Source organism: Ranitomeya imitator, chromosome 2 (genome assembly GCF_032444005.1).
Source record: "Ranitomeya imitator isolate aRanImi1 chromosome 2, aRanImi1.pri, whole genome shotgun sequence".
Classification (NCBI taxonomy): domain Eukaryota; kingdom Metazoa; phylum Chordata; class Amphibia; order Anura; family Dendrobatidae; genus Ranitomeya; species Ranitomeya imitator.
The window spans coordinates 362568099-362587406 of NC_091283.1; the positions used below are offsets into that span (position 1 = coordinate 362568099).

Sequence of the window (19308 nt, forward strand, 5' to 3'; positions counted from 1 at the left end):
TCACAGGAGGACAGGTGCTGTGTCCGGTCGCCTATTTAAGAGCCCCGGACAAGAAGACGTCTCAGGTAAGACCACAGTGTGGTGAAAATCATGGAGACGTCTGCCTCGCGCTCTGCTCTTGCAGATCCCAGCACCATCCCGGCCCCAGTAAGTAATCTGGCCCAGGGTGTCCACTCCCTGATGTGGGTTGTAGTCTTATGATTCCTTCTTCCCTTCCTTTTTAGGGGGACAAGGAACCCACATCAGGAAGCAAAACAAAAACTACCCGCAAATGCGCAGTTTGTATGAAGAAGCTGTCCTCTTCATACAAGAAATCATTGTGCAAAGAATGCACAGACAAAATAATCAGAGAGGAACAGCCATCCCTGATAGAAGAGATTAAAACCTTAATCCAGCAGGAGATTAAAACATCTCTGGCCACTCTTTCCCAGCCTACACCATCTCCTAGTGCCCCTCCTGAGGCTAAGAAAACACCAAGGTTACTTACGGGTAGCCGGTTTTTCCGGAGCCCATGACGGCACACCTGAGAGAGGATCCGCCCAGCCAGGACAGGAACCCCTACTGAAAATAAAAGGGCGGTACCTCTCGGTCGCTTCAGTTGGTTTTCAGAGCATGAGAGGCCCCCCTGGTTAGTACACATGGCAATCCAACACCACATTATAATAACTAAAAGCACCCAAAAACAATAGTGCACACCGAAAAGGTAATAAAAGGGGGGGAATATATGGGTGCCGTCATGGGCTCCGGAAAAACCGGCTACCCGTAAGTAACCTTGGTGTTTTCCCTTCCCCCATGACGGCACACCTGAGAGACTTTTGTAGAAAGAAAAAACCTTTGGGAGGGACCACCGCTTGAAGCACCCTTCTACCAAAGGTTAGGTCAGCAGAGGAGGAAAGGTCTAGCTGGTAGTGTTTGAAAAAAGTCGAGGGTGAGGACCAGGTAGCGGCCTTGCAAATTTGGTCAATTGATACCTCAGCCTTCTCTGCCCAGGAGGTAGCCATAGCTCTGGTGGAGTGAGCCTTGATGCCGTCAGGAACCGGAGTGCCACTTGCAGAATAGGATAGACTAATGGCCTCCCTGATCCATCTAGCAATGGTACTTTTAGCTACCCCACATCCCTTTTTATTACCCTGAAAGGCTACAAATAGGGTTTGATCTTTCCTCCACTGACTAGTCATGGTCATGTATTGTAACATGGATCTCCTCACATCTAACATATGGAACCTTTGTTCCCCCGGATTTTTAGGATTACTACAGAATGAAGGTAACGTAATCTCCTGACTCCTATGAAATTTTTGGACTACTTTGGGGAGATACGCTGGATCTGGTCTTAGGATTATCCTGTCATCAAGAATCTGAGTGTAAGGAGGGCATATCGATAGAGCTTGTAAATCACCTACCCTACGGGCCGATGTTAGGGCTACTAGTAGGACTGTTTTCAGGGTGAGTAATTTAGGTGATATGTCCTGCAAGGGCTCAAAAGGATTTTTGGTTAAAGCCTCCAATACTAGATTTAGATCCCAAGGGGGAATTTTGGGGATAATAACCGGTCTAGACCTGCCACAGGATTTTATAAATCGTGAAACCCACCTATTAGATGCTAGGTTGCAATTATATAGGGCCCCTAAGGCTGAAACTTGTACCTTAAGGGTGCTAGTTGCTAATCCTAATTGCAAACCTGTTTGTAGAAATTCTAGGATGGGACCCACTGGAGCTACATCCCCTAACGGTTCACCCAAGAAGTTTAAAAATTTCTTCCAGGTCCTACCGTAGATTCTGGATGTTATAGGCTTTCTGCTTTTTAACAAGGTGGAGATTAAGCCCGGAGAGAATCCTTGGCGACTTAGTAGTGCCCTCTCAAATTCCAGGCTGCCAGATGGAAGCCCTTCACCTGAGAGTGGGTCACTGGTCCCTGGGTTAACAGGTCCGGTACATCTGGCAGAATCCATGGGTCTGTTAACGACATCTGCCTTAGAAGGGAGAACCAAGGTCTTCTTGGCCAGAATGGAGCTATGAGTATTATTTTCGCTCGGTCTTCCCTGATTTTCCGGACTACTGCTGGAATCAACACTATCGGGGGAAATGCGTAAGCCAGAGAGAATTTCCACGGTATTAGTAGAGCATCTACCGCGAAAGGATGTTCCTTTGGGTTCAGTGAGCAGAATTTTTTCACTTTCTTGTTGTGTGAGGTAGCAAATAAGTCTATCTCTGGTGTACCCCAGGTCTGTATTATTTGTTGGAATACCCCGAGATTCAGGGACCATTCCCCTTGTCTCAGAATTCTGCGACTCAGAAAATCTGCTCGTGAGTTTTCTACACCTCTTATGTGTAGTGCTGTTAGGGAAGATAGGTGTTTTTCTGCCCAATGGAATAGTAAGTTTGACACCTTCATATGGTTCCAAGACCTCGTCCCCCCCTGGTGATTGATGTAGGCCACTACTGTTCGATTGTCCGTCATAATTCGAGCATGGCGCCCCTGGAGTAGGGGAAAAAAATGTTTCAAGGATTTTTCTACTGCCCATAGTTCTTTCACGTTTGAGCCAGAGCTCCTTTCTTGGGAGGACCAAGTTCCTTGAACTGAATGGGATCTCAAGTGAGCTCCCCAACCTGACCCGCTTGCATCGGTCGTGATGACGTCTTCGACCGGTTTCTGCCACTGGACTCCCATAGTGAGATGTTCCTTTATGGTCCACCAAACTAAGGAATCTCTTACATCCTGATGAAGACATAGATTTCCTTCCAAACGCCCTTTTAAAAGTCTTTGAGCTGACAGAACTTCCCACTGTAGTTGTCTCAGGTGGAATTGTGCCCACCCTACAGCCGGAATGCAAGATGTTAACGAGCCTAGTAGGGACATTGCTTTTCTCAGGGTCATCTCGGGTTGGTGTATTGCTGCAGTGGTCAAGTTGATTATTTTGGCTACTTTGTTCTCCGGAAGGAGGCAGAGTTGACGTTCTGAATCTAGTATTAAACCTAGGAAGGACTGTATCTTCACTGGGACCAACTTCGATTTGGGAACATTTATCATCCAACCCAGCTCTATTAGAGTTGCTATCACAACCGTTATCTGATGGGAGCAATCGGCCTCTGTCTTCCCTATCACCAGAAAATCGTCTAAGTATGGGACGATGACGACATTTCGGGAACGGAGGTATGACATTACCTCTGCCATCACCTTGGTAAAAACCCTGGGAGCTGTGGATAGGCCGAATGGAAGGGCTGTATATTGGTAATGTTTCACTTGGTCTTGTATGTAGAGTGCCACTCTCAAGTATCTCCAGTATCCGCGATGTATTGGAACATGATAATATGCGTCCTTCAAGTCTATTACTGCCATGAAGCAGTGAGGGAACAGAAGCTTTGTAGTTGTATTGATGGACTCCATCTTGAAGGAGTGGTTGTCTATCGAGTGGTTGAGTTTTCTTAGGTTGATTATGGTTCTCCAAGAGCCATCGGGTTTTTGTATCAGAAAGAGGGGGGAGTAAAACCCCCTTCCTACTTCCTGAACCGGGACTTCTTGCAAAACATTTTTTTGAATTAGACCAAGGACTTCTGTTTCTAGAACTAACTGTTCCTGCTGGACTTTCCTCCGAGGAGTCATTATAAAATTGTGACTGGGTGGACGGATAAATTTTATTTTTAGGCCGTCTTTTATAATATTCAGAACCCAGGTGCTCGGGGCGATGTTTATCCAGGCTGGATAGAAGAGGGAGAGTCTTCCTCCAACCTCTGATGTAATGTCATTGGGGGGACTTTTTTGCTGAGGTAGAGGGCCCTTTGAACATATAGCCCGTTCTCCTTTTATCTTTGAAATCCCAATTTCTCCTATCTCCCGGAGGTCGGCCTCTGTTAAATCTCCTCCGAAAAAAAGGTTTTTTTAGGATCTTTAGGGAAGGTTGGAAAGGCTTTCTTTTTGTCTCCTGCCTGTTCCAATATCTCTTCTAACTTCTTCCCAAAGAGGAGTTGACCGTCACATGGGATGGAGCAAAGCTTATGTTTTGATGGCAAATCTCCCGGACACCCTTTAAGCCATAAGGCCCTCCTGGCCGCGTTGGACAGGCCAGCTGCCCTAGCCGTTAATTTCGCAGAATCCACGGAAGAATCTGCCAAGAAGGCTGCTGCCCCTTGAACTAGGGATATGTTTGCCAGAATATCATTCCTAGGAACTTTATTTCTTAGCTGGTCTTCAATTTGCTGTAACCAGACCATAAGGGCGCGAGCTGTACACGTTCCAGCTATAGCTGGTTTCAAGCCCCCTGCCGCGGCTTCCCAGATGTGTTTCAAGAAGCCATCCGCTTTCTTGTCTAGTGGATCTTTTAGGACCCCTGAATCTTCCAACGGCAGGGATGACTTTTTCAAAGATTTGGCTACCGCACCGTCAATCTTAGGGATTTTTTCCCAGGATTCAGAATCTTTTTCTTCAAAGGGATATCTCCTTTTTGATGAAGAAGGTAGGGTACCCATTTTTTCGGGTTTCTTCCATTCTTTTTCGATCAATGCTTTGATTTTTGCATTGACCGGAAATGTTCGTTTTCTTTTCTCTTCTAGACCGCTAAACATGACATCCTCAATTGATCTAGGCGTCTTTTCCTCTTTAAGACCCATAGCAGTCCTGACCGCTTTAACTAATTTTTCTACATCCTCAGTCGGGAAACATGGACGCCCCCCCGTATCACTATCTGAGGAGGAATCTGAGGACTGGATAGAGGCGGAAGAGGTAGAGGGAGACTGGAATGATTTCTGAGAGGCCTCCGAATCCGTAGGCACCTTACGGCTTTTCCTCCCCGCTTTTTTGAGGGCCAGTTTTAGGGAGTCTTATCTCTGCCTGAATTATGGTTTTAAGGCTAGAGGCAAAATTAGGGGTCTCTTCCTGAATAGTTCTATTAATGCAGTCAGCGCAGAGGTCTTTCTGCCACTGAACTGCAAGCGGAACTTTACAAAGGGCACATTCACGGTTCTTTGTTTTGCCGCTAGATTTCCTCGACCCCTAGTGATCAAACAGAAAAAATGGACCCTGTTACCATAAGGTCGACATTCACGTAGATCACTCACCACCGCCGACAGTCAAGGGTACCGATTTTGGAGGCTGGACAGATGCACGTGTAGTGTCCTTCCTGGACGCTGAAGAATCTTGCCGAACAGGACGGCTGCCACTTCTACCACTTGAGCGACTGCTCCTGTGCTGGTGGCTCGGCAAAGCATCTGATGAGAGCTCCTTGCGCTGCTGCTGCTGCTGTGATGGCGGCGGCTGCTGCTGCTGCTCCTGTTGTCCTACTTCCATATTGAAGTTTATGGACATGAGCGCGTCTTCTGTGGTCAGGCACCCTTTTATGGGGGACCACTGCACTCCCCGCCTCCTCCGGTGCCCAATAGTGGCCCCTCCCCTCCTCTGCCGCGCCGCCGGAGACCTTATTCCACCTGCCGGCGTTTCTTCATGGGCGCCGCCATCTTGGATCCGGCGCCCGCCCCCGACGTCACACGGGCACGCCCATTCCCAGCGTGCCTTGCGCGTGACGTCAGACGGGCGACCCGGAAGCGGCCACCGCACCTGGATGCCGGCAGAGGGAGGAGGGCGGCGTGGCAGCCACGGAAGGACCCAGGATATCCGACCATGCTGCAACAACGCCCGCTCGGACGCAGAGACCCGGGGGACCTGCGGACGGCGCATCCAGACTCCCGAACCCGACGCACAGGCGCTGCCTGTTTCTTCCACGCCGGGACGGGACCTGGGTAAGTGGAATCACCGCCGTGTTCAGCACGAGGGTCCCTGTCAGGACAGGAAACCCAACTGAAGCGACCGAGAGGTACCGCCCTTTTATTTTCAGTAGGGGTTCCTGTCCTGGCTGGGCGGATCCTCTCTCAGGTGTGCCATCATGGGGGAAGGGAAAAGGAAACTTAATCCACAGGAGGAAGAGCAGGAGGACTCTCAAGGAGAGACGTCGGACGAACCCCCAGAGGAGGGTGAATTATCCCTGGACTCTGAAACTGTCCAGCAAGAGAGATACTACTTCTCTTCATCTGATATAGAAGAACTCCTTACGGCTGTAAGGAAAACTATGGAGGTTGAGGAAGAGAAGACGGCCCAGTCAGTGCAAGAAGAGATGTTTGGAGGACTTCGTTCTAGGAAGCGTCAGGTGTTTCCTAGTCACCAAAACATCCGGGATTTAGTTCTGGACGAGTGGGAATCCCTAGAAAAGAAGCTGACTACTCCAGCAGAAATTAAAGACAGATTTCCTGTGGATGCCGAGACAGCGTCATGCTGGTCTGAAGTTCCAAAAGTGGACGTCCAGATTGCCAGAGTAGCCAAAAAGACCACGCTACCATTCGAGGATGCCTCCCAACTGAGAGACCCTCTGGAACGTAAGATGGACGGACTACTAAGGAAGTCGTGGGAAACGTCAGCGTCTTTACTGAACATCAATTCAGTATCCACCTGCGTGGCTAGATCGATGCATCGCTGGCTGGGGCAGCTAGAGGAGCACTTGTCCTCAGGTACCCCGAGAGAAGATATTCTAGCCTCCTTGCCTATCTTCCAGAAAGCAACAGGCTTTTTAGCAGATGCTTCCGCAGAATCCGTGAGAGTGACGGCGAGATCATCCGCACTGTCAAACTCGGTAAGGCGTGCACTCTGGCTAAGATCCTGGTCTGGGGATATGACTTCCAAGATGAGGCTGTGTTCTATTCCTTTTAAAGGAAAGTATATGTTTGGACCAGCCTTGGATGACCTTTTGGAGAAGGGTTCAGACAAGAAAAAGACCTTACCAGAACCTAGAAACCCTAGGAAAAGACCCTTCCACGCTCAGCAGGAGCATACTCCTCAATACAGAGGAAAGGGTAAAACAGGTCGCTGGAGCTATCCGAAAGGAGGGAAGGACAGGAATCTTTTTCTTTCACAACCCCAAAACCAGAGAAAGCAATGACGCCGTCATAGTGGGGGGTCGGATTTCGAACTTCCTCCCAGTCTGGCAAGAGATCAGTGTGGATCAGTGGACCTTAAGATTGGTCAAAGAGGGGATGAAAATAGAGTTTACATCATATCCCCAAAAAAGAATGAAAACTACAACGTTATCAACACCGAAGCTACAGTCCACCCTGATAACTGGGATAGAAGATCTCATAATCAACAATGTGATCTCCACAGTCCCAAAAGACGAAAGAAACAAGGGCCATTATTCCAGCCTATTTCTGATAAGGAAACCAAACGGAACCCATCGGATGATAATCAATCTGAAACCGCTGAATCAATATGTAACCTACAGAAGATTCAGAATGGAGTCCGTCAGATCGACAGTACCCTTAATAGGGCAAGACTTTGTCATGGCAACCATCGACTTACAGGACGCATATTATCACGTCCCAGTCCATCCAACCTATCGGAAATTTCTAAGGTTTGCAGTCACCAGAGGAGAAGTTATAGACCACTTCCAGTTCAATGTCCTCCCATTCGGACTATCATCAGCTCCAAGGATCTTTACAAAGGTCATGTCCGAGGTGATGGCGTACATCAGAAGTTGGCGGATATGTATAATCCCATACCTCGACGACCTCTTGGTAGTGGCTCCCACGGTTCCAATTCTACAGGAACATCTTCAAACAACAGTCCAGATCCTGTCATCCCTGGGTTGGGTGATAAACCCCAAAAAAATCGGATATGGTTCCGTCCACAACGAAGATCTTTTTAGGGGTCTTACCAGACTCCCACAGACAAACATCTTTCTTGCCCGAACAAAAACGGTCCCTGCTTACATCAAGGATAAGAACATTGCGGGACAAGAAGAGAGTATCTCTAAGATGGGCCATGTCGGTTCTAGGTACCATGACATCTTGCATCCAGATGGTGGCATGGGCTCAAGCCCACACCAGGATACTTCAGACACATATTCTGTCAAGCTCGGACGGATCCCCAGGTTCTCTAGACAAAAAGATCCGGATTCCACCGCATGTAAAGTCCTCATTAACATGGTGGCTACAAAAAGAGAACTTAATGAGAGGAGTTCCCTGGTTGCAGGTACCAGCAGTGACCATAACAGTAGATGCCAGTGGAAAAGGTTGGGGAGCTACGGTAGACCAGCACATATTCCAGGGATTCTGGTCAGCCGAAATAGCACAACAATCCTCGAATTTCAAAGAGCTAAAAGCAGTAGAAGAAGTTCTCAAAGCGGCGGTAACTCTTGTACAAAATTCCCACTTAAAAATATACTCAGACAACATGACAACAGTTGCCCACCTTCGCCACCAGGGAAGTACAAGACACGAAGATCTAAAAAGAATATCCGCTTACGGAGAAAATAGAAGATGTGCATACTGAGGTGGGACGCCTGCGTCATGACATGCAAACTATGAGAGGGCGCATCACGGAGGTTGAAACGAGGGTGTCTCATATTGAAGACACTATCGCCCCTATGGAGGCTAAACTGACCAAAGCTGCCGGATCCGTAAATGCCTGGAAGCAAAAGGCAGACGACTTGGAAAATAGACTGCGCCGCAATAATATCCGAATTATAGGTCTCCCGGAGCGGTCGGAGGGTCAGCAGCCTGAACAGTTTCTGGAGGAATGGCTCAAGTCATCACTGGGAGATGGATTCTCCTCGACATTCGCGGTGGAAAGGGCCCATAGGGTCCCGACCAGGCCTCTTCCTCCTGGAGCCCCGCCGCGGCCTTTCCTGGCGCGTCTCCTTAATTGTAGAGACAGAGATATCATCCTCCGCTTAGCACGGCAGAAGGGCCTCATCAAATTCGATAATGCTACCATATCGATTTTTCCAGATTTTTCTATGGAACTTCAAAAGCAGCGAGCACGATTTATGGATATCAAGAAACAACTTAGAGATAAGAACATCGTTTACTCCATGCTTTATCCGGCCCGGCTTCGCATCGTTTATAAGGGCTCCTCCTTATTCTTCACGGATCCAGCGGAGGCGACTGAGTGGTTGCGGTCTCGCGGGGGGTCGAATGCGGAAGACCCCTAACCTGAGCTCCCTGATTAATGGCAACATAGATAGAGCTTTCTGTCTGGATGCGGAAAATATCAACAATACCGGACACTGAGTCCAGTGAGGGTATCCCCTATTCAATTTGACTGTGGGAGTATGGAAATATGCTCCCCTACTGTTCAAGTTTTGTTTAGTTTGGTTTTATATACTAGTTTTGGATGTTTATTAAGCATGGCTGCCTCTAATGCTAATTCTTTGCTCGGTGCGGTGCCGTTAGACTGCACCCGAATGATAATGATATATATCAATGCTCCCTTTAAGAGTAAATATGGGGGCTGAACTTATATGTATGACCTGGAACATACGAGGTATAAAAACTCCTCGAAAGAAAATTAAGGTGTTTTCGCAGATTAAAAGATATCACCCTCAAGTCGTAGCTCTGATAGAGACACATCTGACAAGAGACACGGTTCGATGTATACAAAAGCCATGGGTACAGTGGTCCCTACACGCATTCCACACTAGCTATTCAAGAGGGGTCTCTCTGCTGATACACAAGGAGGTCAGATGGGAGGCTAAAGAGGCGAGACGTGATCCGGAGGGTCGTTTCGTCTTTGTGCATGCATTTATTAACTCACGAGAGTATGTGTTGTTGTGTATCTATAACCCCCCTCCCGCTAACATGTCAATCCTACGTATGGCTCTGGGCTTCTCCTTAAAATATCCGGAAGCCAATGTTATTTGTATGGGAGACTTTAATTTAATAATGAATCAGTCCATGGATAGATTGAGATTGGACGATGTGGACTCAGGGGAAGTTGTGCCTCAGCACCCCTCACAATTAGCACTATTTATGGAAGGGAGTGGGTGGCTAGATTTATGGAGAATAAACCATCCAGAAGTTAAGGGGTACACCTGCCACTCGTCTACTAGGCAGTCTTTGTCTCGAATAGACTATATATTTGGGTCGGGTGGCTTGGCGCTATGGGTGGATAGCATCGAACATGGTAACCGGGGGATCTCAGATCATAGCCCGATCATTCTTAAACTTAAATATGGGCAATCCGATAATAGCAATAGGTCCTGGAAATTAAATCCCTTTTGGTTAAAATTGATAGACTCTAGTGATAGGACGGTTGATCAGTTGAATAGCTTTGTGCTGACACATTCGGAAATCCAAAACCTTGGTCTATTCTGGGATACCCTGAAGGCATACTTGAGGGGATGCTTGTCTTCTACCATTTCCTATATTAAGAGAGTGACGGCGAGGGAGGACGAGGAGATAGAGCAAAGATTAAAAGACTCAGAGGCCACTTATATAGCTAATCAGTCCAGCAGTAATAGAATTGAGTGGCTTACTTCCCAGAGATTGTATACCCAACATACAGATGCTAAGTCAAAGCGCAAATTATTTTTTACTCGTCAGTCCTACTTTGAGCTAGGGAATCAAGCCAGCACACTCCTGGCCTTCTTGGTGCGCCAGCATAGCACCTCCAACACAATATTGCAGATCCGGGTGTCCGATGGCTCATTGGTGTCCTCTACTGATGGAATACTTCAGGGCTTTTATGATTATTATACTTCGTTGTATAAGTCTAAGAGTGGTTTAGATGTCGATGAATGCCTGGATTATCTATCGGATATAACATTCCCCTCGCTGAGTCCATCCCAACGAGCTCTTATGGAGGCTGAATTTACTCTGGAAGAGGTAGAACATGCTATAGCAGATATGGCCACCGGGAAAGCCCCGGGACCTGATGGATTTCCCATTGAATTTTATAGAAAATATCGTGATAAATTAGCACCTATATTGCTGAAGGTACTAAGGGGAATATGGGAGGGAGAATCGGTACCCGAATCGTTTTATGATGCTAATATTATTGTGCTTAGGAAGGAGGGGAAGGATCCTCTGGATTGTGGATCATATAGACCAATTTCTTTAGTGAATGTGGACTACAAAATTTTCACTAAAATTCTGGCTACTAGATTGAATGCGATCATACTAGATCTCATACACCCAGATCAAACTGGCTTTATGCCCGGGAAAAATACCTCTATTAATATTAGAAGAGTGCAATCGGTCATTCAATATAGTTCATTAGAGCCAGACAATAAGTGGGCATTAGCTTCGTTGGATGCAGCTAAGGCTTTTGACTCCCTTGAGTGGTCCTTTTTAACTGCATGCTTACGGAAATATGGGTTTGGGAATAAATTTCTAAGAGGGATAGGTACACTATATGCGAAACCTGGGGCACGTATGGTGGTAAACGGTTCTGTATCTGCACCATTTTCCTTACATAGGGGAACTCGTCAGGGATGCCCTCTCTCCCCAGCTCTATTTGCCTTGGCTATAGAAGCCCTGGCAATACGGATGAGGTCCTCTGTAGACATTAAAGGGATACATATTGCTGACCGGGTGGACATTATTGGTCTTTATGCAGACGATATGGTGGTGTTTATGGACCAGACAGAAGATACATTGCCAAAAGTAATAACGATGATTGATAAATTTAGTACATTTTCTGGTCTATATATAAATTGGGATAAATCTGCTTTGATGCCTCTCTCCCATACCCCAATGCCATGCCTTGAAACCCTCTCGCTGCTGCCCATTGTCTCCAATTTTAAATACCTTGGAATACATATGTCTCAATGCAGTCACCAAGATTTGCATCTCAATATATATCCACTATTGGACGTGGTTAAATCTAAATTTGCTACCTGGGACAAGCTCCCGCTATCTGTGGCTGGTCGTATTAACCTGATCAAAATGATATTACTCCCAAAATTGAGCTATTGTCTTCAACATAGTGCCGTTTTAATACCTAAATCTTTCTTTGCAACCCTGAATTCCCTTACCACATCCTTCATATGGGGGAAAGCTAGGCCTAGACTTAAATTATCCATTCTACAGAGACCCAAACAGGGGGGTGGGGCTGCCTTGCCGGACTTCTATCTGTACTACCTTGCTGGGCAGGCAAAAATGATAAATAAATGGATGCCCGGGGAGTCTCTTCCCAACTCTGAAAGCCATGTATTACATTCAGCTCAGATTGATTGCCCGCTGGGCTTTTTGGAAATGGAGAAAATTACTGTCCCTCGTTTGCTTCCTTTGCTCCGATTGGCCCGTTCGATATGGAGGCAAATTAAAAAAGTTACAAAATCTGTTGATATAGCAGCCGAAATGCCATTGTGGAACAATAGCTATTTCCCGGGATTATTAGGCCATCCATCTACTGAATTTTGGATATCGTATGGTGTCCTCACAGTGAGTGATATACATAGCCAAGGAATTTTTGTTTCTTTTGAACAATTACAAAATACTCACAATATACCGAGATCTCAATTTTTCCGTTATTTACAATTAAGATCTGCTTTCCAATCATATGTACGGCATACGGGTGCAGGTAGAACTATTTCAACTTTACCATTAATAGGAATTCTCAAATCACAAGGGCCTCAGGGACTCATCTCTTCTTTATATACCTATATGTTATCCATAGGCGAAGAATCCACCTTAGATTTAATTAAGGGAAAATGGGGGAGGCTACTTCCAGATACACTAGGAGAAGAATGGGATGAAATCTTGGAATCCCCGACTAGGGTCTCCCCATCAATCAATAATAGGATGACCCAACTGTATATTATATATCAATCCTATTTGACCCCGACTCGTCTATTTAAAATGGGCCATCTTCATTCATCAGACTGCTTGAGGTGTCATTCCAGTGACGCAGATTTCATTCATATGATCTGGAAATGTCCTGTTGTTTTTCAATTTTGGAAAGAGGTAACGGTACTATTGACATCCTTGGTGTCGATCCCTGTTCCACTTGAGCCACTGGTATGCCTGTTTGGGGTATGGGAGGCAGAGACATGGGATCACCACACGGGAATCTTTCTGAGAGAATCGCTATTTATGGCACGAAAGGTGTTAGCAATGCGTTGGATGGGAGGTTCCTGTCCATCTCTTAGGGCATGGATTGACTTAGTGAACTCAATTATTCCATATGAGCGGACGCTATATCAAAACAGGGGTTGTCCAGCCAAATTTGAGAAGATATGGGGAAGATGGAACTCATCCGGCCATACTGTTTAGATCAAAATAACTCAGTATACGTATAAAAAGGGTGTACGATTATGCGGACACTATTTACTCACAGGGCGGAGTCTATTTAGAACTCTCCTGCAAGAGGCACTATGTTATGTTAGTTTTGGAGGCTTTATTAGAAGTTAATGTAGTTAAGGTTTAAATAAGATGTTACTGATTAACATACACAGTTTATTATCTTTATAATATTTTATACACGGCTATGTATGGTAATTTTCTATAACTAACTAATGGATAATGATGTATACAAGCAAATGTGTGTATGATCTGTCCTGTAATTAATAAACGAATTTAAAAAAAAGAATATCCGCAAGAATATTTTCGTGGGCCGAAGAACATGTTCTCTCCATATCCGCCCTACACATAAAAGGGGAGATAAACGTACAAGCCGACTTCCTGAGCAGAACAGAGGTCCATCCAGGAGAATGGAGCCTAAACCCAGAAGTCTTTCAGATGCTAGTCAAAAGATGGGGACAGCCAGAAGTGGACTTGTTCGCGAACAGTCAGAACGCAAAGGTAGACCAGTTCTTCTCGCTAGATCCGATGAATCCGGGGTTAGCTGTGGACGCATTGGTCCAGCCATGGACATTCTCGCTAGCATACGCTTTCCCGCCATTGCCGGTCCTACCAAAAGTCCTGCAGAAAATAAGGGCAGAAAAACTCAAGGTGATCCTAGTGGCTCCACTTTGGCCCAAAAGAGGTTGGTTTGGGGCCCTCATCAGTCTAAAGATAGATGGGCCAATAGCACTTCCACCGGTCAAAGACCTTCTCTACCAGGGGCCAATACTGCATCCAGATCCCGAGAGGCTACACCTAAATGCCTGGCTTCTGAATTCTCAATTCTGAGAACTAGAGGACTATCAAAGAGGGTAATTGAAACATTACAAAAAAGTCGCAAAACGGTTACTAATTCTATTTACCAAAAGATCTGGAAGACGTTCATCACATGGTGTGCTCCTGAGCAACCTAACCCAGATAAACCAAACCTAGCCAAGATCCTGGATTTTCTACAAGATGGGCTGGAGAAGGGTCTCAGACCCAGCACCCTCAAGGTACAAGTGGCAGCCTTGAGCTCTTATTTTGACCAGTCTTTAGCCAACCATAGATGGGTAAGAAGATTCATGACGGCGGCATCCCGCATATCTCCAAGACCCATAAATATAGTTCCATCCTGGGACCTGAATATAGTCCTGAAAGGACTTACACTGCCACCATTTGAACCCTTATCTTCCATAACCATGGATAAACTCGCTTGGAAAACCACCTTCCTGGTAGCTATAACAACAGCCAGAAGAGTGGGTGAACTACAAGCCCTGTCAATCAACGAGCCCTACATGAAGATTCTTCAGGACAGGCTTATCCTACGATTAGACCCATCCTTTCTCCCAAAGGTCGTCTCCGATTTCCACAAATCGCAGGAGATAATTCTTCTATCATTCTATCAAGAACCAAAGAATGAGGAAGAGGAACATTTCCATACTTTGGATGTTCGAAGAATGGTACTCTATTATCTTCATGCATCAGAAAAGATTAGGAAAGATCAAAATCTGTTTATTCATCTTCTCGGCCAGGATAAGGGGAAGAAGACTTCCAGATCCACAATTGCAAATTGGATCAAAAGAGCAATCCTGGAGGCTTATCAAATTCAAGGCCTTCCACCACCAGGAAAGCTTACAGCCCATTCTACTAGAGCAACAGCTGTCTCCTGGGCCGAGAAAGCCAGTGCTTCCATCGAGCAAATATGCAGAGCGGCTACATGGTCCTCGGTCCATACGTTCTCCAAACATTACAGGCTTGACCTGATGTCAAAAGAAGGCTTAGCCTTCGGAGAAAAAGTCCTTAGTGCTGTAGTCCCTCCCTAAAAATTACTCTTGGGTACTGCTCCAGGTGTGCGGTCGTGGGGGGTTACTAGAGAAAATAGAATTATTCTTACCGTTAATTCGGTTTCTAGTAACCCACCACGACAGCAGGAGTAATCCCTCCCTTTGCTTAATATACGTTCTGAAAAGAATAAATATAATTTGAAGCATTCATTCTCCTGTGGTCCTTTATAATAACACTGAGGGGAGGATGAGGGAGGGGTTATTTAACCTCTTGTCATTTCCTGTCCCTATTAGGAAAGGGGTAACATCCTCCAGGTGTGCTGTCGTGGTGGGTTACTAGAAACCGAATTAACGGTAAGAATAATTCTATTTTCTCCTTTTTCAGGTAACATCGGGGGCTTATCTACAGCATTACAGAATGCTGTAGATAAGCCCCTGATGCCGGTGGGCTTACCTCACCCGCGATTTTCGGGGTGACAGGTTCCCTTTAATGGAAAAATGGCCCACATACTTTGTGTTTCTCTTGAAAGAGAAAGTATTAAAAAATTAGTGATTGAAGAAGCCCTTAACCAAGAGGAAGATCTTAAAAAGACTCTCAAGAGACGCTTTCTATTTCTTAAAATGGATGTCTGCACATGCCGCAGAGTGAACTATTTTGGTATCAATGTTCGATATGTTTGTGACAACAAAAAATTGTTACTAAGACGCTGGCAGTAAAAGATACTAAAGCTCTTCATAGCAGCCAGTTTCTCCACACCTTAGTGGAAAAAGTTCTTCAAGATTATGAACTAAAAATAAAGGTTCTTGCTATTGTAACGGATAATGCTGCAAGCATGATAAGTACAATTAAACTAATGAATGAGAATAATGAAGGTGAACAGCAGCTAGAAGAACATTTCACATTCAGTATGTTGGAGATAAAAGGCTACAGTCCTGTTCCCATAATGGAGGAAAAAGCAGATATTATTACAGAAGAACAGCAAAATGATTATTTACAATTAGATGATCTTGTTGAAGCTGCTTCACACCTCTTTCCTATTCAGCACATGCACTGTGTTGTGAACACGTTTCAGCTGGCAATAAGAGATAGTCTGCAAGAGGGACATGCTGGAACTTTGATTAGCAAAGTGAGGAAATTGGCTATTGCTGCCAGAACTGCTAAAATTGATTCCATCTTGAAGAGACGTGCTAGAAAAGGGGCAATTGTGGAACAAGCCACTTGGGGCAGCACCTATTTAATGATTGAGCAATTGCTTGAGCTGAAACCCTTCCTTGTAGATATGGCCAACCCTCAGGTAACACTACATGAAGGTCAATGGACACAGGTGGCTGAATTGAAGGAATTGCTTCATCACCTATTTACAGTGACTAAAAAGTTACAAGATGAGGATTTAAATCCTGGCATTTTTATAAAGGAGTGGAAGAACATGTTGTTTTGCCTGTCCCAAAGAGGAGGTTTTAATCGCAGATGGCATAGCTGCTTCAACGAAACAGAGAAAGAAACTGCTATTAGAAAATAAAATTCTTCTAGCAGCTGTTTATGTGGACCAGAGTCATCGTATATTGCTGGATGATCAACAGCTTACTAAAGAAAAATAAGCTCTGATTGAGGTAGCAGTTAGGATGCGTGGGCTACAGGACAGCCAAGAGCAAGAGGACTCAGGTCCTGCCAGTGCTGCTGCTGCCGCCGTTTCTTCATCCTCATCAGATGAGGAGTTTGATTTCGAAAAATGTATTTAGACGACATGGAGCAGGCAAAGCATTGCGGCAGAGAAAAAGATTTCACTCCCATAGAAAACAGATTGACCATTGTTCAGCAACGTTTTTCACTTGCTCTCAAAGAAGTAGGAGAGTTCAATCGTTCATCAAAACTGACTGTGCATGAGGCAATTCCTTTATACCCTGAAATTGTTAGAGATGTTGCCATGTGGTCACTGCTTTGCCACCAACCCAAGTTAGTGTAGAGAGGTTGTTCTCTAGCCTTATTAGGTCAGATTTGAGGTAATCTATAAAGGAGGATCTGATGGACGCAATACCATTTCTCAGAACAAATTCATAGACTGCACAAATGCTATTCAGTACGTTTTTGTTGAGAACTTTTTTTTTTTTTTTACACTTACTGCAGAGTGTATAATAAATTGTAAATTCGAAAAAGTTTTTTGTTCTAAAGTTGTATTCCAATAAATATATTTTATGTTCTATCTTCTATCTAAATGGATTGATTATTGAATCATAATAATGATTAAAAGCCTGATGTTACCATTTTACCACAGTAAATTTGTCACTTAAAATTAAACATGGGCCATGTATGAGGGAGTCAGAGTCGGACTCATGGAAATTGAGGAGTAGGAGATTTAGCCTACAGACTCCACAGCCCTGGTTTCAGTACAGCACAAGTTCATGTTTTCAGTTGGAGCTTCCCATCTCAATGCTGACTCCTCTAGCCTCTGAGATGCTTGTCCTGGCTCTGGGGTCCCCATATTCCTGCGCACAGTTTTCCATACTGGTTCCCACTCCAGCTCCTCTTCACTGGGAGATGAAAAAGGTTCCTCTGTCCTAATTCGAGCCATAGGCCCCAGATTCTCTAAGGGATACCAACGTACCAAGTGGTGGACGACCGCCTACTGCTTTTCCCAAGTGTTCTGCCTTCTCCTAAATCACTCTCCAACAATTTCTTACTTAACGTTACTACTATAATACAGTACTGTACACTGCTCCCACTGACTGACTGAGAATCAGGAAGTATCCCACTGACAAACTTACTCACTCTTACCCCGCCCACCTTGGAAATCCCCTTATTTCCTAGACTATTCCTATACTGGCACCCTAGTTTTCCTGACTATTGTGCCCCAGTATACTAAACCCAATCCAATCCTAATTTATAGCTGCCCTCTTATCTTATTCTTCATATCTTTAATCACTATGCATAAATTACATTTAATTACTATATAATATTGGTGGATAACACAAGACTGAGCACAAGACCTTCATAATCGTCTACACAGCATAGGGGAGATCTCATGACACCTTCTCTCCATCTACCTGATGATCCTGAGGAACATTGGGATCTTCTTGTTTACAGTCCTGTGGAAGAAGAGGACGGGGACATCTCTCTGGTGTTGTCCTCTTAATAGATAAAACTTGAGGAAACACAAACAGGGAGTCAATTAATTCTTTACATACAGATAAATTCTAAGTCATGTGTATTTAGTCCTTTCCGTTACCTGGTGATGTGAGGGGCTGGGGAACCTCCATCATGATGTCCTTGTACAGATCATTGTGTCCGTCCAAATACTCCCACTCCTCCATGGAGAAATAGACGGTGACATCCTGACACCTTATAGGAACCTGATACATAAAATGATACTGTCAACCCCCTGATCACTTCATAGCGTTACTGTATAATGTCCCAGCAGTGTCACCTCTCCTTTCAGTAGCTCAATCATCTTGTAGGTGAGTTCTAGGATCTTCTGGTCATTGGTATCCTCATGCATTTGGGGGTGAGGTGGAGGTCTCGTGATTGGGCTCAAGGGTCTTCCCCATCCCTCAGATACAGGGTCCTGACAGCGCTCACTAGAGGTCTTCTTCACTAATGTGTAATCCTGGTTATGGAGAGACACATTAATAAATCTCACTATAGACATTTCCAGAGTCCTCACCTCTCCAGTTCTCGCTGTTATTCCCATAGATAAGAATGATGTAATGTGACGTCATGAGAATCTCTCACCTCTCCAGTAAGCCGAAGGAGGATCTCTAGGTTAAGTTGTAATATTCTCTCCACCATCTTGTCCCTGTCTCTATCCATTCTTGATGGGTCAATCAGGAAAATTCTCTTAAACAGAAGATCTCCGCTGAGAGGATCTAATACTGTAGGAACCTTAATGGGAAGAAGATGAGCAGATGTAATATCATAGGTGTCAGGGATACATCCTATAACTAATATCAGCTGACCGTATTTCTATAATAGCGTGCATGTGCAAATACCTCTACCATACATATGCAAATGCAGGGATGTAACATGTTCAATGGTTATGGCTCAGAGACCAAACACAGCTAATAAGCACATACCAAATGAACTGAAGGAACACCTTGGAAGATGAATGGTGCAGCTTGCGAAGATGAGCGCCCATCCCTGGGAGAGTAAGACCCCACTTCTCACACTCAGTTGTCCTTTCAATACTCCGACAATGAGCTAAGCGCACCCCTCAGCCTCTTTACACATCCACACCACACTTCTTCACTTCTCGTAGCCAACGGTCCCTATTTTGATGCACCCTAATACACATGCACAGCTAAGGCTACTTTCACACTAGCGTTACATGTAACGTTTTTTGCTGCCGATGAACCGCTTTTTCCGACCGCGCATGCGCGGCCGGAACTCCGCCCCCACCTCCCCGCACCTCACAATGGGGCAGCGGATGCAATGAAAATCTGCATCCGC

The 19308-nt window shown here is 45.2% G+C and overlaps 1 protein-coding gene across 1 annotated transcript in view; it reads right to left on the reverse strand.

Moving 5' to 3' along the window:
• Positions 1-19308, reverse strand: part of LOC138663858 (zinc finger protein 665-like) — an 84564-nt gene that overhangs the window by 46145 nt on the left and 19111 nt on the right. The window contains exons 2-5 of the mRNA XM_069750213.1: positions 18595-18744; positions 18290-18469; positions 18092-18215; positions 17910-18007 (exon numbers count right to left, since the gene is read on the reverse strand). Of these exons, the coding sequence (XP_069606314.1) occupies positions 17910-18007; positions 18092-18215; positions 18290-18469; positions 18595-18672 (480 nt within the window). The 5' untranslated portion in view covers positions 18673-18744. The remainder of the gene's footprint in view (positions 1-17909; positions 18008-18091; positions 18216-18289; positions 18470-18594; positions 18745-19308) is intronic.